General features: G+C 41.5%; 1 protein-coding gene across 2 annotated transcripts in view; it reads left to right on the top strand.

Moving 5' to 3' along the window:
• pcdh19 (protocadherin 19) overlaps positions 1 to 15,208 on the top strand; it is a 55,802-nt gene extending 40,594 nt beyond the window's left edge. For both annotated transcript variants that reach the window (XM_028588639.1, XM_028588638.1), the window contains exon 5: positions 12,533 to 15,208. In XM_028588639.1, the coding sequence (XP_028444440.1) occupies positions 12,533 to 13,092 (560 nt within the window). In that variant the 3' untranslated portion in view covers positions 13,093 to 15,208. The remainder of the gene's footprint in view (positions 1 to 12,532) is intronic.
• The last annotated feature ends 1,350 nt before the right edge of the window (positions 15,209 to 16,558 follow it).

Below are 16,558 nucleotides of genomic sequence, written 5' to 3'. Positions count from 1 at the left end.
ATAGCCCAGATAGCTATAATCAGCTCCATTACCTGTAGCACTGGCTCCCATTTATGAGCCCTCATAGTGGAACCTTGGCTATACTGTGGGGATTAGGGATGCTGTGAAATTTAGAAAAAGCACAAATAGCATGCACATGCTATAGCTACACCTGCTGCAGACACATACGTTATACACACAGGAGCGCATTTGTAGCTTCGTGCCACACACACGTCTTGTGAATGTGAAGAGAATTTCTGGGCATTGTGGGTCTTGTCACGAGGCATTTGTTTTATCTTCTCCCTCCGTGAAAGGAAAGATTAAGAATATACTCTGCTCTGTTTAAGGGGAAAACCAGCTGTCTCCTGACAAGTACATTGTAGCCCGCAGTTTTCTGTCCAGAATACAAAGAGACATTTATCACTGCAGCTGGGGTAACGGAGGAAGGGAGAGAGGGGGGTCTCCTGTGATGCAGCAACGTGCTTTTTTTTTTTTAACCCCCTATTACTTCCTTTCTGTGGGAAAAACACTATACCTCCATCCTCTTTAATCCATTTGAGATTTCCCACGTCCCTATTTTTCTTTCATTTCATTGTCTCATCTCCCCCTTGGTTTTGTATCTTAGCCCACGTCACCTTGTTTCTCCTGACAACATTATCACCCAGATGGAATATGTAGCAGGAATATGTAAAGTTATGTCGTCCTCCTCAGTTGTGGCAACAAAAGGTTACTGCCTCAGGCATACTTCTATAATATTTCCATATTTTGCTCTCCTCATGTATATTCAGTGCAAATGATTTATTCTGTAACATTTTATAGCCGTTGAAATGCCGAATTTCTCTGCATATGCTGTAAAACATAGCATGGCAGAATGTGCTCTTCGGATTTGAGCTCAGCAGAAGTTAAACAGAGGTTAAAGAAAAGTCGTCCAAACCACCACTACCATTACTATCTTTCATTCACCAATTAGTGTCAGTGATCCCTCGTTGTCCCCTAGATGGCCTTGCAGGGATGAGCTCACAATGTTGTAATTCGACATTTTGAGTAGGTCTCAATAGTGGTAGGCACGTTTTTGCTGCCAGTGACCCAGATTATAAACTATTGATGAGAGAGTGAAGGCACAGTAGCAGAGAAGAGGGACCTGCTGTGGTGTGTGGAGACCCAGGGAGCCTCCACCGACCTTTTCTTGGCCACTGGTCTCCACAAGACTTGTCTTTCAACACGTCTTCATATTCAAGAACCTCCCCGGTCTTTTTAACCTCTCTGCTCTGTTGATTCCTTATTCAGTGGTTTCACATGCACACTAGTAATTCAGGTTAAGGACACACAAATTGACTACAGAGTTTAACAGGGTTGTCTTTTAGTTGGGTAAGATCAAAATTGTAATGTGCATAACCTGAGCAACACAATGAGTTTATTAGTCAATCTGAATTATACAGACACTGTATTCAGATTTCCGCCTGCTTTGACTCTGTTCAAAGGTCAAGAGCTAAACACGATGCAGAGTGGTGCTTCTGCATTGTGGCGTAGCTGGCGGTGGTGGATAATCAAATTAGAGCAAATTCATCAACATTAGAAACATTATTCACAAGGACCCTCCGATTTTGTATTGTTCTGCTAATAAGATGTTTCCTTTAGGCTACCACTTTCTGGGCATTAAGCTAATTATCATACCACATTAGTATATTATGTAAAATCAGGTTAGTGTTATCCATGTAAAAAACTACAGTAACTGTTACATTAATCTGCTTATTTACAGTTTATAAGGTCACAGTATGCAAAAAAATAAAACAAAATAACCTGTCTTACATTCCAGGAGACGTTACTGTCATTGCTTACATGTACAAATGACTAAGGGACAGAATTCACTCAATGGATGTATCTTGCCAGCCAAATGTGACTTTTCAAACCCAACTGTCCCCCTCCTCCTTAAAGGGGAGGATAAAAGGTAATGGCAGAGGTCGGCTGTTAAGTTTAATGGCAGACAGGAAAGTCTCAGAATGGCTCTTTTTAATGATGTGCCTGCTCTCATGCAGTCCTCGTTAAAGATGAGGCCAGGATGCATGCAGAGGACAGGGAGGGAACTGTGGCCAGACACTGCACTACCCCCCCCAGCATCTGTAAGATCTGCAGTGGGGGTCTCAGGCTCCTTTGTCTGTTCACATTGTAGAAACCCTGCGCTCTTTTTATATTCAGCTCACATTAGCATCAGAAACTAAATAAAGCAAGCAATCAGGCCGTGACCTCTTATATCCACGGTGCTTCCAGCCCCCGTCCCTCCCACCTCCTCCACCTCTTCTGCTACACTCAACATAGGTTTAACTTGCTTGGATTTGCAACTGAATGTCAAGCTTGGTGTTTGGCTTTACCACAGGGCAGGTTGTTCCTCAGCTGTCTCCAGAGAAAAGGAACTCAAGGATTGAGGGGAGCCAGGGAATTTGATCTATGACACCTGTCACTTCCACTCTGCTGCACCTTGCTCCCTTGCCACACATAAGGACTTTTCATGTCACAGCTCAGCATGTTATCATGAGTGGGCACAGGGCCTGGGAAATCCAATTACTACCACTGTGTCAGACCCCTGCCATCTTCCTTATGTATACTATAGTCATGTTCCTCAAATCAGAAAAGATGTGCCTATTAGTTCCTTCTCCTTTGTTCAGACCAGGCTTGCACCTCCATTTCAATCCCTGTGTCTTAGATATGAGCTGCAGCTCTTCTCATTGACTGCCTCACTGCTGACAATCCTCTTTATAGTGTAGCACTGGCTGGTGGGTGGCTAATGCTACGGACATTGGTTCTGACTGTCTGATATTAAGTGGTATCATGGTGCAGACCTCACTCTGGTGAGTAATGGGGAACCTTGGAGAATGTCAGCATGCCTCCCAGATGCCAAACTAAATGGCCTTTGTGATAGGGAAATAGAAAGTGTTAGAAAGGCTTCCCTCTTGCTTTGCCTCTGCCCAGTAGGTGTAAATCTAATGCATCTGCACGCAGCAAGGGCCTCGCTGTTTCGTTCTTCTGTCTTTTATATGCCTCTGAGTGACACTGTCAATATGGCTTATCAGCTAACCATGATCAGTGTCCCAATGTGGCCCTCCCACTCTTACCGTACTGTATGTGTTTCTGCATGCTGGGCTCAACCTGTCCATCACACTACATACCACCACACTCACCATGTTACAGTGTCCTACTTTCAGAGGTTGTTAAAATTGTCGAGAAAAGGAAGAAAAGAAACAGAAAAGGGGAGAAAATGAGAGAGACTAGGAACCATGCTGGTGCTTCTGCGACAAGATAAAATGGAATATAAAACACAGTCCTGGCTGACACAAAGTGATCATGACTGAATAAGAAGCCACATTGTATTAATTATGTAAGGCCACTCTTTTGAGGCAAAGCTAAAGCTCACAGAGAGAGGGAGAGAGATGAAATCCTAAGATATTGGTATGCTGCCCGGTTGTTTGGAGCTGGACACATTGACAGGCATTGAAGTATTGTGTTTATTTCAGATGGCTAATAGAAACAGCACTTGAGAGAGGAAAAAATAATCTTAAAGAATGAGTATGAGAAATAATATCTACTTTCCACACATTTTATGAGTTAGGATTTTTAACTGTTGGGATGAAAAGCGTCACAAATATGTTTTGCTGGCGAAACATCTTTAATTTTTCATGGACCTCTCATTTATCAATTGAAAGCTCTATGCCACACAAACCATTGTTTTCCCATCATCCAGTGTTTATTTCCCTGACATTTGCAGTTTGTATTTTCTCTCCTGCCCATTAAAATTGCTGGAAACTCACACTTACTTAATATTAGTATAATAGGGATTTATTCCAGCTGATAACATACTTATAGATTCAGTGAAGTAATGTCTAATTGTCACTCCTGGTTTAGGTATTAAACAAAGGGACCTCAGTGACTACCTGACATAAGCAGTGTTTGATCAGACATTCAGTCCATAGCGGTGCTATGCCTAAGCCAGCGTCTCCTCTCCATCCCTTCTCCCTGTGTAGCTTTCCTCTACCCCCCAACCCCATTCACAGATGTAATTGAAGAGTCTGTTTCTGTCCCCCTTGCTTCTCCCAGACTCAAGGGTTTAGGAGCAAATTAGCTTGCTAGCTCGGTCAAGCTTAAACACAGAAACGCTGCATTTGTGCCAGTGTATTTAAAGCTGTCCTCTGCCAATGCATTGTTGAGGAAACGAGCCAAGCAGACAGAGACAGGCAGGTGATCTGGCTGGCTGGCATGGCGGAGTGGGCAGGTCTGCAACTGGGACGCCAGTGGCCTGCTGTGCTGAGTTCTGGGGAGTGCATTGTATTGTTGGTGTGGGCCTGGAGCACCTGAACACAGGTTAATTCAAAGCCCATCATTAGAAGGGCACTTTGGTGGAAATCAACAAGGGTGGCATTTGCTCTGTCATTATAGTGAAGTATATTACATCACAGTACAACCCAATACTTCTTCTACCTTGATCAAAACATGAATACAAAGCTGGAAAATATTAGTGAATGTAACATTCTTGCTTCTTCAAACCATGAGAGCACTTAAATACCTATGAAAAAGTCAAAGATCTGTATTATATAAATGGAACACATTATTTCAAAGCTTTATTGTAGATGATATTATGTTTTTTTGTTATCTGTCACTTACGAAACCAAATTGTGGAATGTGGAAAGTGTTGTGAAGGTCAGGAACTAAATAGACTGCCAAGCAACCAACATAGCTGCAACTGTATAGTTACAGTTAAAAAAAAAGCCCCTTCAATCAGATACAATTCTCTCCTATTTGCCTTTCGGACACTTTTGAATTCCTCCCTGCATGATGTTTCCTCACAACATCCTGTTTTAAGTGGAAATATATCAAGTAATGTGAGTAAGATGAGCTCAAGTTGCAGTTTCATTTAGTCTAATTGCATTCTTTTTCATCCTGTATCTTTCATATTTTAAAATAATTATCCCTTTTAAGATACTTCTAACCCAAAGATGGGTTTTCTCTGATGAAATTCATCACGGAATTATACCCCTGATTAGTTTTTCTTGGAAATGTTTTATACAATATGGCCACAAAAATGATCTAATTTACTGCCACAAAGTTATTAAAATGATTTCTTGTTCCAATGACAGCGATATGTTTGCGGATGAAAACACAGACATATTCCAAGTTATTTTACAGTTTGTAGTAATCAGCTCTATGCAAAAAAACATTTTACCAAAATACACTTCCTGACCCTCCTCTCATCATCATAATAATGTATTAATAAATATTAATTTATTTTCCAACACCATGTATTCCAACACCATGTTCTACACCATGAACACCGTGTACATGTTTTTGGTTATTTTGTGATTTGAAATTTTTTGCAACTAGAATGATGATGCCCAACACATCCAACTGCATAGCCACATTCTAAAAACTGTGAAATGGCTTTTTAAAAATGACAATCTACCTCCTTTTAGATAAAGTGGTTCAGAAGGAATTGCAGGTAACAACATGAGTAGTTTTCTCTAAAAGCAGTGATTTGACACAAATCACAGAATCTGTTCAGTCTGTGGTTACTTTTTCATCATAACAGTCCGGAAGAAGGCCTTTTTCTCTGCCAAGCATGTTGCTGGATTGGCAGTGTGGTTGAACATTTGGGCCCTGCTCAGGCAGACATGATGCCGGCCATCCCAGAGGCTTTCTGATATTTTGTGTTTAGTCAAGTTCATCTCATGCAGCCAGGCTTTAGGTCTCTGTGCCTTTGTCCCTGAGTTAAATCCAGTTCAGAGTGCCTGTTGAAAGAGAGTTAAACAGCCACTGGCTCATAGTGTATGAAAACCAGGGCATGAATTACGGTCTAAATACCTGCAGATCACACAAGATCTGACCACTGTAAAACCTGTCCCTCCAGGCATTGCATATGCCATGAAAGGTAATGCTTCTACAGCCTTACTGAGACACTGCAACCTCTAGGAGCAAGTGATGGTAGGAGCACAGCACAATAAGGTGAGAGAATCTACTTAGCAAGCTTTTTTATAATATATTATTTGTTGCCGGGGCATTAAAGCCAGCCAGGCCACCCGACCCATGCATGTCATCATGACAACCAGCTCGCATCGCTCCCACTACATCAAGCAGTCCATTGGCTAGTGGTACTGCTTTTAAACCAAACAGTGCTCTGCGATGACATAGTGATTTATAAAACAGCATAGCGATTGCTTTTTTTCCTCCCGCTGCTGTTACACAGCTGTTAAACAGATGCTGTTTGTACCAATTTAGAAGCTAGTGCATTGTTTGTCAACACCAGTTTGGAAATTCATTCTTTATACCAAGACCTGCTGGAGAATGCACAGACTGGGCTGCATGGGCCCGCAGTGAGGGAAGGGATACAGACAGAAGAAGTAAACATTTGCAGAATTTGGCTCGAACTGTGGCTCGCTTTTAAAACAGTTACTGACAAGTGCTTATTAAGAATTTTGACTGTAAGACTGGCTCAAAATTAAGTTAACCTGACATTTTGCATCTGCTTTTGGCACAGGCAGGCCTGGTGGAAGTGACTGTCAGACACTCTCTGCAGTGCGGGATGGATTAGACAGTGAATTCATTCTTGCTAAATTGACTGGTACGAACGCTCAGAAACAGAACCAGTGCCACGTGAACGCCTGGACTTAGAGCCGTACGACAGTACTAACAAGACCGCCCAGTGAGTCTAATTTACTCTGCAATTAATATTTGACAGGAAGAGTAGAAGGAATTCTGGTCAGATAGGCAGAAATGAGAGATTTTTGGGTGAAGGATTTATTTAATTACAGCAATGTACGTGAGACAGCAGTACCGATGAGAGGACAGAAGGAGGAGAAGCATAAAGGATTGGCTTGTGCAGGGAGCTGTAAGGGATGAATCTGGGGGTGTCGGAGGGGGATAGCTTGATGTGACTGAACCAGATGCTGAGGGGAGAAGGAGAGGACTCGGTGCTGTGTAGAGAATGATGGCTTGCATGGCGCAGTAAGGGTGCCCCTCTACTGTTTGTAAAAACAAGACCATCACACTCCATCTTGCCGCTCCCGCAGGAGCCAGGCCTCCAGGCTGATTTATGGCCCACAGACTGAATTGGCTGGCAGGGATGACGGCAGTGCTTGGACTCTCCCTGGTGAGTAGTGTGGGAGGCTGCTTTGCCTAGCCGCAGCCTCAGCTGGCCGTAGACCTGCCCTCTGCTGTAGTTGGGGCAGACTAGATGCTAAGCTCCATCCCCAGTGTTAGGGCCAGTCGGGGCCAAGCTTGTTATGTCTAAAGCATGTTTTGGAGTCTGAGCACCAGCCATTCGCAGACAGTCATCCTCTATTCGGCTGGTGCCATATTTCTTTCCCTCCCCTGTGATACTTTCATCAGCTTCTGCATCACAGGCTCCATCAAGACTCTGTAGTAACAATTTAGATTTAATCAATCTTTGCCATGTGACTGCCAGGATGGAAAATTAATATGGAGTGCAATTAGAAAACAGCCATCTCACTGTCAAAGATACACCAAGATGTGGCCGGGTTGGATAAAGTGGTAGAGCAGGCGCACATATACTGAGAGGTTTATGCCTCGACGCAGAGGTCCAGGGTTCGAATCTGACCTGTGTTGATTTCCTACATGTCTTCCCCTCTCTCTCCCCTTTCTCACCTACCTGTCCTGTCAAATTAAAGGTGAAAAATCCTCAAAAATAATCTAAAAGAAAAGATGAGAGAAAAAAAGATGGATGGCATTTTGCAGCAAATAAAATCCTTCTGTACACCACCACTCCCAGACTCTCCTCAGAAAGGGGACTGAGGTCACATGTATTTAACTTTCTGTAGATCTAATTCTTTTGGACTATATACCAATCCTCTCACACAGCTATAAAAAGAGACGTAAAGCAAGTCAGAGTTGCTGTCTGCTCTTTCAATCCCCAGTACTCAGTAATTGCTTCTCAGACTATAGACAAGCTATATTTGATGGCTTTGCCACAGCATTTGATAGGGTGTAATATCAAAGACGGTAAAAAAATAACAGGAAAGCAAGTTAAATGAAAGGGAATCAGTAAAGTCTATGCAGGCCACAAGTAAAGTATATCTAGGTTAAAATTGCTCTAAGTTATTTGCTTTCATAACCGCTACATCACAGTAATATCTAAATTATACTGTCTGGCTGTCTGTTCAGGGGTGTCTTATTTTCATATGACAAACAGAATCAGGACATTTATTGTTACCGCTACAACAAAAATGTCAGTGTACAGAGGAAATACAAAAAAGTAGTTTAAGCCAAAAGTGGCAGACATTCTTTGTAACATGATTTATCATGCCACGCTGCTGTTCCAAATTCTTTTTAGGGTTCATCATGTTGTAAAACCAAACTGACTGAATTGTGTCACACAGCAAGTCCCCATCGCCTCATGGCTCCAGTTAAACTAAGAAATAGAAAATGAAGATTCTGTCACCTGGATCTGGTTTCACATTAACTCAACTCCGTCTCTGGCCCTCCAATCTGGCCATCTGTGTATTGTGGCTGCTTACACTCATTTTTAGGTTTACATCATTGTTTTCAACCTTGAGGCTGTGTGCGCTAATTTTGTAGGGGAATAGCGCCTGTGTTTTTCAAGCCAGGCTCCATGTGTGAGCCAACCAGGACGCAAAATAGCAGGCGAAAAGCTCGGTTAATTTTTCGGGATGTTGCCTCTTTCAGTGAACACATCCCTTCCCTTTCAGGGGATTTTAGTCTTTTGCTGATTCCTCTTTTTTGCTACATTGGCAACAAACAAATAGCACCTCCAGCTGTATGACATGAAGGGATCATTATACTGTATGCGGTGCACAGGGGTAAATTGAGCAATGAGCTTGTCAAGTTATGGGATCCCCATGCTGAAGCTGAAGATCTGTCTGCTGTAACTTGAAGTTAAGATGCCTTCATCTGATTGAGGGAAACCGTCAGGATTGAATCGGTTGCTGGCAGGCTGCAGATGCGAGATGAAATGGCAGGGAACGTGTGGGTTTTCTCCCTGTGCTGATGCAAAGTGATGCTATTCCAGATAACTACAAACGGAAACATATGACCAGCATTATCAGGAGAATTTGGCTTTTGCAATTGAAGTGGCAATATTTATTATTTTCCATAACCATGCACATCAGTACATGCATATTTAAAGGTATCCCCAGTGCATTTGCAGTCTTTAGACTTAATTCAGTATTAAAGTGCAGTATGTCGGATTTGATACTGTAGCAGTGCTGTGCTACCTGTAGCATGTTTTTTTGTGTGCCTCCACTACCAGTGCACTGTTTGTATTTTAAATGTGGAACACTAAAAAACACAGGCAGCCTCCACCTCCCGATGGAGCTCCCTCAGTAATTAATAGGTATTAAATCGTAGATAGGAAATGTTCCCAATAACATCCTGCTCTGTACTGTACTTTAAGTCTGCTCCTGGAACTGATTGGCAAGCTTAATTTCCTGATGACTTTGAATACACGTTCACAGCAGGAGGTGCTTTCACTTCTGTTCTGTACATGTTGACTTCCAAACCTAATCATCGCTGTAAAAAACGTTAATTAATTTCTTACAATTACAGTTTGCACGTTTTTTGAAATATGAGGAGATTGTGTTTTGTTAGGGGTCAATGGACTGTTACATTTTTTATTTAAATTTTGTCTCTTCCATTTTTTGTAGGTCTTTTAGAGCAACATCTGCGTTTTATGAAGCTCTGAGTAGAGGCAGGATGTGTGAGTGTTAATGACACTTGGCTTTCATAACAATGTCATTTACAACCCAGTTGCTCTCCCATTAACCCCTAAAGGAAAGGAGAGAAAATGCCATTCACTGCATATGCATGCACTGCTAAGTAGAAAGCATACAACGTGTGTATATTGCTTTGTGCCTCGAGGCTTTTCATGCTTTAGGCTATAGAAAAAAGCCAAAGTATCCAGAGGAAATTGCATTTATAACCAAGATGCTTGTAAATCTTTAATTAGCTGAGAAAAAAGATCTTCTTTGTCAAACAAGATTTGGGGAGGAATTACAGATTACTAAATGTAGTGAAGTCAAATGTGTTTGAAAGTTTTTACTTAAAAGTTTGAAATTTACATTACAACTTTTAACTGCATATTACGTGCAGAGTTTTTCAGTGCCAGCAAGTACTAAAATATAATATTCCTAAATATACTTTACATTGCTGTTATGCCTGACGTATTGGCATCTTTATTGTCTGCATTTATTTTAAAGAAAATGCATCAAAAAGGATATCAAAATAGACTTAATGACAAAGCAGTTACATAGGATTAAAAAGGGGAACGTGGGATTTGAAAGGGCTTTAAAAATACCGTCGCAGTGGACAGTCTAATCTTGTGTGTGGGCATGTTTTTGTTTTTTTTATTCGTCGCCCTAAATTATGTTCATGCTACCTGGTAAAGACTTTTGTAAAGACTTTTGATTACATTATTACATTCTGATTGGATCCCTTCTCTTTAAACAAAACCCCAGCTTCGTGCCTTTTGTCTCCCTGATTGCAGCCGGTGCAGTCCCTTGGACCAATCAGCATTCATGCAGATTTACATACATACAGGAGTGGAAAATATCTCATTCTCCCTTTCTTACTTTTTGGCCTCATAAAATGATTTGGACTGTATATTAATTTTATAAAACTGCCTATTTATGCTGCAGTGTGGATAATGTGGATGATAGTGTGTAATAATATTTTATAAAGCTTATATTTTTTACACAGAAAGAATTCCTTTAAGATGTTGTAATTGTAGACTACATGTGAGAGGCGTATTACAATGCTGTCCCTTGTAGGGAAGAGGATGTCTCAGTCCGCATTTATTGGGGAGAATACCGTGTGTGTGTGTGTGTGTGTGTGTGTGTGTGTGTGTGTGTGTCAGCGTGCATCTAGACACAAACATGGTCAAAGGAAGCTAATTCTGTGCCGCCTCTATCTCAGTATGAAGCATGCGTGTGGACGTTGGTCAATCATGCCTTTTTGTGTGCTTGTGTTCATTTCCAGCCTTCAAGCATGATGATGCCTTCAGAACTCCACTTCCCATATTTGTGTTCAAACAGCCCATGATACCATTTACTCATGCATCTAGTCACTTAGTCACCATGTTATCTGTCAGTCTCATCAGATTATACTTTATGAGAGACAGCTCTGGCATATCTGTCCCCGAAAAGCCCATCCAATCTTTAAATATCGATCCCCAGGGTCTAAGCAGAGGTGCCTCTCATGAGTGCAGGGAAGAAGGGAGAAAAACAGATCATTAGTGATTTTAATTAGGTGATCTGTCAAGCTGCGATTGCCAGATGTAAGCGTATGCATTTGGGTCGATGGCAATCCCTCTCACAATCCCCTCTTGTCACCTTGGGCCTCTGGAACGGAGGATGGCTCTTGCTAGAAGTGAAACAAGCAGTAGGGGAGCACAGAAATGTGTCATTGCGCATCTGTGTGGCAGGTTCTTTCTCAAGATTGGAGCAGGTAGAAAACACAACAGAGATTTTGGAATTGTTCTCTTTTCTAGGGCTGAATCATTTAGAGAGTATGTAATACCGTATTTTCCGGACTATAAGTCACACTTTTTTTCATAGTTTGGCTGGTCCTGCGACTTATGTTTTTAAGTGTTAATTCATACTGACTGACATGAACCAAGGAGTAAACATTACCGTCTACAGCTGGTTTCTAAATAAATGCGACTTATAGTCCAACGCGACATGTTTTTTTCCTCTTCATGACGCATTTTTTGACTGATGCGACTTATAGCCTGGAAAATATGGTATGCATCTTTCTTTACTGATTTCTAGCACCAAGCTCTTTCAGCATTTACGGTGTACATATATGTGAATTAAAACAAACGGTAAAAGCCTGATTACAGCCTTTCAGTTTGAGTAAGAGAGCATGACTCTTTTGCTGTTGTTATAACGATGTAAAAACTGTGTTGAAAGTACTTCCCCTCCAATACAACAAAGTACGAAAGAGTGCAGTTTTACAGACTCGGGCAAATCTTTTTTTCACTGCAGCGTTAAACATCATTACATATTTATAAGTCGGCGCCAGATGACAGAGACAGAGAGGAAGAGAGAGATGAACCAGGCAACAACACAGCAACTCGTCTGGTGTCTCTGTGAGATATCTGATCGCACTTTTTAAACCTGCCTTTCATCTAGTGTTGCTACAGAAAACCCAATTATACAAGAGTTGCAAATGGACTTTTGATTTAACAATACATAATTCAATTGGCATATTAGAAGTGCCCTAAACATCCAGCGTTAGTTATCAGTGAACAGTGTTAACAGGGCTTGAGCAGATTCAGGGATGCATTTCAAGTGAAAGCAAATCATTGAGAAATGTTTAATTTGGGATGTTTTTTATTAAAACAAAATGCAGGATTGATTTTCATTTATTTATTCTATTATTTCATGACAGGTTTGGCTTACTTAAATCAAATGAAGGCCACGTGGGAGAGAAAACAGAGATGAGATCTGCGTGCAAATGAGCATAAATGTCGAAAGTAAAGCTGGTTTTACAGACAAATCTAACAATCCTGTTTTCTCTTTCTTTTGTGTCTTCACAGATCCCAGCGAAGGCTTTCACTGCCAGGACGAGTGTCGCATCCTAGGCCACTCTGACCGCTGTTGGATGCCTCGTGTCCCAATCCCGGCTCGTGCCAAGTCACCCGAGCACGGCCGTAACGTCATCGCTTTGTCTATCGAGGCCACCACAGTGGACGTGCCCCACTACGAGAATGGCACCACCAAGAGGACTTTTGCCACCTTCGGCAAGGATGGGCCTGAGGACGTGGAACGGGGAGAGTTTAAGGGAAAGCGGACTCAGGAGTCTCAGGTGTGTAGCCCCAAGGCCAATGGAGGGGCTGTCCGTGAAGCTGGCAATGGGCGCGAGGCAGCCAGCCCCATCACTTCCCCTGTGCACCTGAAGAGCCCAGTGTCCAAGCCGTCGTCTGCCTACAACACGCTGAAAGGCCGCGATGCAGAGCGAATCGCCAACCACAGCCTGCTGCGGCAGCCGGAGGGGAAGGACAGTGAGCCAGCTGTCAGGGAGATCAACACGCTTCTCCACGATGGCCGAGACAAGGAATCCCCCAGCAGCAAGCGCCTGAAGGACATTGTGCTTTAGCGAGCTTCTCTATGACACACACCAACATTCATAAAACACGCCGTGTAAACTCACATATATGTACCCCGCAATAGCTGTGTGTACAGGAGAAGAAAGTCAGGCTGTGGGAGTATAGAGACACACCCATTTGCAGTATACAATATTGAAGAGCCAGCTCGTGCTGAGGATGATGAACTGTAGTATGCTGCAGCTAGTTGTGTGCTTAAGCCGAGGTAGTGGATGTGGCTTTGTTGTAGTCGCAGTACTTTTTCCTTGTTTGCGTTTTGTTCCGTTTTCTTCCTATCCGTCTTCAAGGAGTGGACAGGCAGGTTACTGTTGACTGCATGGACAATGGCCAGTGGACCTCTCCAGCGCTTGCGCCGAAGCAGGACACTGCGTGTTTGGACACCTGAGGTGCCAATTCATAAGTACAGTTATGCCTTTTGAACTACTTTTGTATCACAAACTGATATTTGCCTTCTTTGGTTTTGCAGTTTTGTTCTATCTGCCAAACTCGCTCTTTGTTCCTTTGTATAGTGAGCTCCATCAATGTTATAAACGACATACACAGGACTGAGTCTCAAAATATTCTCAACTTACTCCTTAAACAGTTTTCAGTGCATTCAGGGGAAGGAAAGAGAGGCCTCCCAGTCTCATTTACCTCTTCCCCTGACTAAAAAGAGAAACTTTATCTGCGTATCCCTGAGGACATCCCAGTGTCATCAGACTGTGAGGTCTTTACAGTATTTATATGTTATCAAGGATGGAGCTAAATGAACTCTCGCTATCTGCCCAGCCGCTCTGAACACTGAAAGTGGGACAGACATCCTTGTGTTCAGATTGAGTTGTATGAAGAAAAAAAAGACTTACTGCTTTTAAAATCTCCTGTGCCCAACCTTGATTGTAGCCAGAGGAGCACAAATTAGAACTTTGTGCTCTGGTCTTGTACTTTTTTTGACTTTTGACTATGGGGCTAGGATAGAAGGGATCGTCACTCATGTCTTGCTATGTGAAACTCTCTATAGGGTTTACTATTACCATTTTTAATAACCTGTTGTTATGTGACAATCCCTTTAATGTTTTGTTTCAAGAGAAAAAAACAAATAAACATTGGTGTTCAACTGAAGCTACAGTAGCGTTTGTTACACAAACACAAAAATAAAAAAAAACATATATGCCAAAATATATTTTATAAATAATTTAAAAAATGTATAATGAGAATATTTAATGCTGTGTAGTTATTTTATGAGTAAGTTATACTTGAAATTAACTTGCTTTTGTTCATTTGTCTTTTGCTTTTATATTGAATTGGATTTGTTTTTTATTTTCAAAATGAACTTGGATTATTTTTTGTTTACTGTGTGACCCCTGGCAACTGTTGCAGTCTACCTTGTTGTAAAGAGTTTCTTATTGGTCAGTTCTTGTGCCATCAAGTTTCTGTGTGGGCTACTAGAAAATGTAAAAAGAAAAAAAAAAAAAAAAAAAAAAAAAATCAGCACCAACATTAGTGTGTCAGTTCAATGAGCTTAGAGTGAGATAGCAAAAGAAACCAAAAAACATGCAAACAAAACCTTAAAAATTGCAGGATGTTGCTTAATCTTAATATCTAAGGAGGAGAAAGAACATCTCGCAGTGTTCTTCAAGCTGGTAACAGGGTGCCACCTACTGTATTTTATCTGTCTAATGAGTCGCCTTTCCTATTGGGCCCAATCAAGTTTGGACAAGACTTTCAGCCTCAACTGAGGGCATTCAGACACAAAGACTAGCTTTGCTCAGCACTGCTGTCACCCTGTGCCATCTGTGTTCAGTTGATCTCAAAGATAAGGTTGAGACCAGAGTGGTATAAACAGGGCTCTTCCCTCCTACGAGCACCACACAACAGACTGGGTGGAATCATGTTTGAACAAACTAAGGTCTTGGAAGAACCGTGTTGCACATCAGCAATGTGGTTTTATGTTGCTTTGCAGTAAACTATGTACAATGTGGAAAAATATGAATGAAAATTGACAAATTGCATACAACAAACTAGATCTTGTAGCTGAATGTTTTGCTGGTCTCACCCATGGCTTCTGGCAACATGAAAATCGGAATAATCACTGAATGTATACAGCAGCTTATAATTAAACTATTAAATGTCCTCTGCTCTGTTTCCTTGTCTTTACTCATCACAAGTCAATATTAAAGTTTTACAGATTTTCTTTGTGTAAGGAATTATGAACTGTAATGATACTGGAGCTATTCTTTTTTTTTTTTTTTTTTTTTTTCTTTAAGCGAATAATACTTTTAGGACTTGTTTGTGGAAACTGTTTCTAAGCGTGAGGCTTCCAGGTGGGCTTTCACCTTGGCAACGGTCAATGATCAGTCTACAAAGATTGGAAATGTTTTTCCTCTTTTGTTAACAAGCTAACAGCGTTGGTTAGGCATGGTTAGCAACATTCATCATTTGGTTGGAACTATTTTAGCCCACTGTTAAGTTAAGAAACTGGAAGTTAGCTAGCTAGGTTTACTAGCTTCCACTGGAAAAATAGAAGGAAGGAGAGGGATGGGGGGGTATTTGGGCTAAGGTAACATAAGGCCTAATTTTGATGCTGGGGAAACATAGGGCCTAATTCTTTGATTGGGGAGGGAGGGATTTCACAGAAATATGGGAACATAGGGTTGAGGGAGCATAGGGCCTAATTTTTTATGGTGGGGGAATTTAATAGAGTAACATGGAGTAACACATTTTCTTAAATAACAGAAGGGACTAAGCAATGGCTAACAATGTCGCCTGTGTGATCCATGGATGTGTAAAGAGTGTGACCATTAAACAATTTTTAGTGGCTGTCCACACAGATATTGCACCAATCAGATTACCACTGCTAACACTGTGTAGGGTGCACTGTGGCAGCAGACAAATTAATAAAACTTAAAATTCCTCCTTTTTGGTGATTACAATTATGACCGAATAAATACACAAGCCAAAACTAAAAAAACAAGGATATGTCTACTCATGTTTTTTAGGTTTGATTTAAAGAGGCTGTAGGCGATATCCAGCACATTAACATAGCAGCAAACAAAAATTTGCTATGTAAAGATATGGTGGAGTAATGGTGTCCTGAATTATGTCACACTCCCTCTGTGTGTGTTGTAATCTGAGCTTCTCTGTTCTTTGTTTTGATAGCCTGTCTGGCCACACGTGCATGTGCGTGCCTTGTGAGTTGGTATCAGACGCCAAGGACCACGACAAATCATCAGTATTTGACGAGTTGGGGAACAGTCTGTGAAAGCGTGTGGAGGCAATCCCAGGCCTCTTTTTTCAGTATTGTGAGTACAGCCCCTTAAACATTTGGGTAACATTTGCATTAAATGCATGTTAATTAACTTGAATAGTAACCTGAAATGGAGGTGACTGTGGGCAACAACAGTATGCATCAAGTTTTCTATTTTGAACTAGATTTAGGTCTGCTGTAATACATTTACAATCTGTACTGTGATGTGATAGTCT

The sequence above is a fragment of the Perca flavescens genome, chromosome 10 (genome assembly GCF_004354835.1).
Source record: "Perca flavescens isolate YP-PL-M2 chromosome 10, PFLA_1.0, whole genome shotgun sequence".
In the NCBI taxonomy this organism is placed as follows: Eukaryota; Metazoa; Chordata; class Actinopteri; order Perciformes; family Percidae; genus Perca; species Perca flavescens.
Note: the sequence above shows the minus strand (reverse complement) of the source record. Positions and strands in the feature narration are given on the sequence as shown.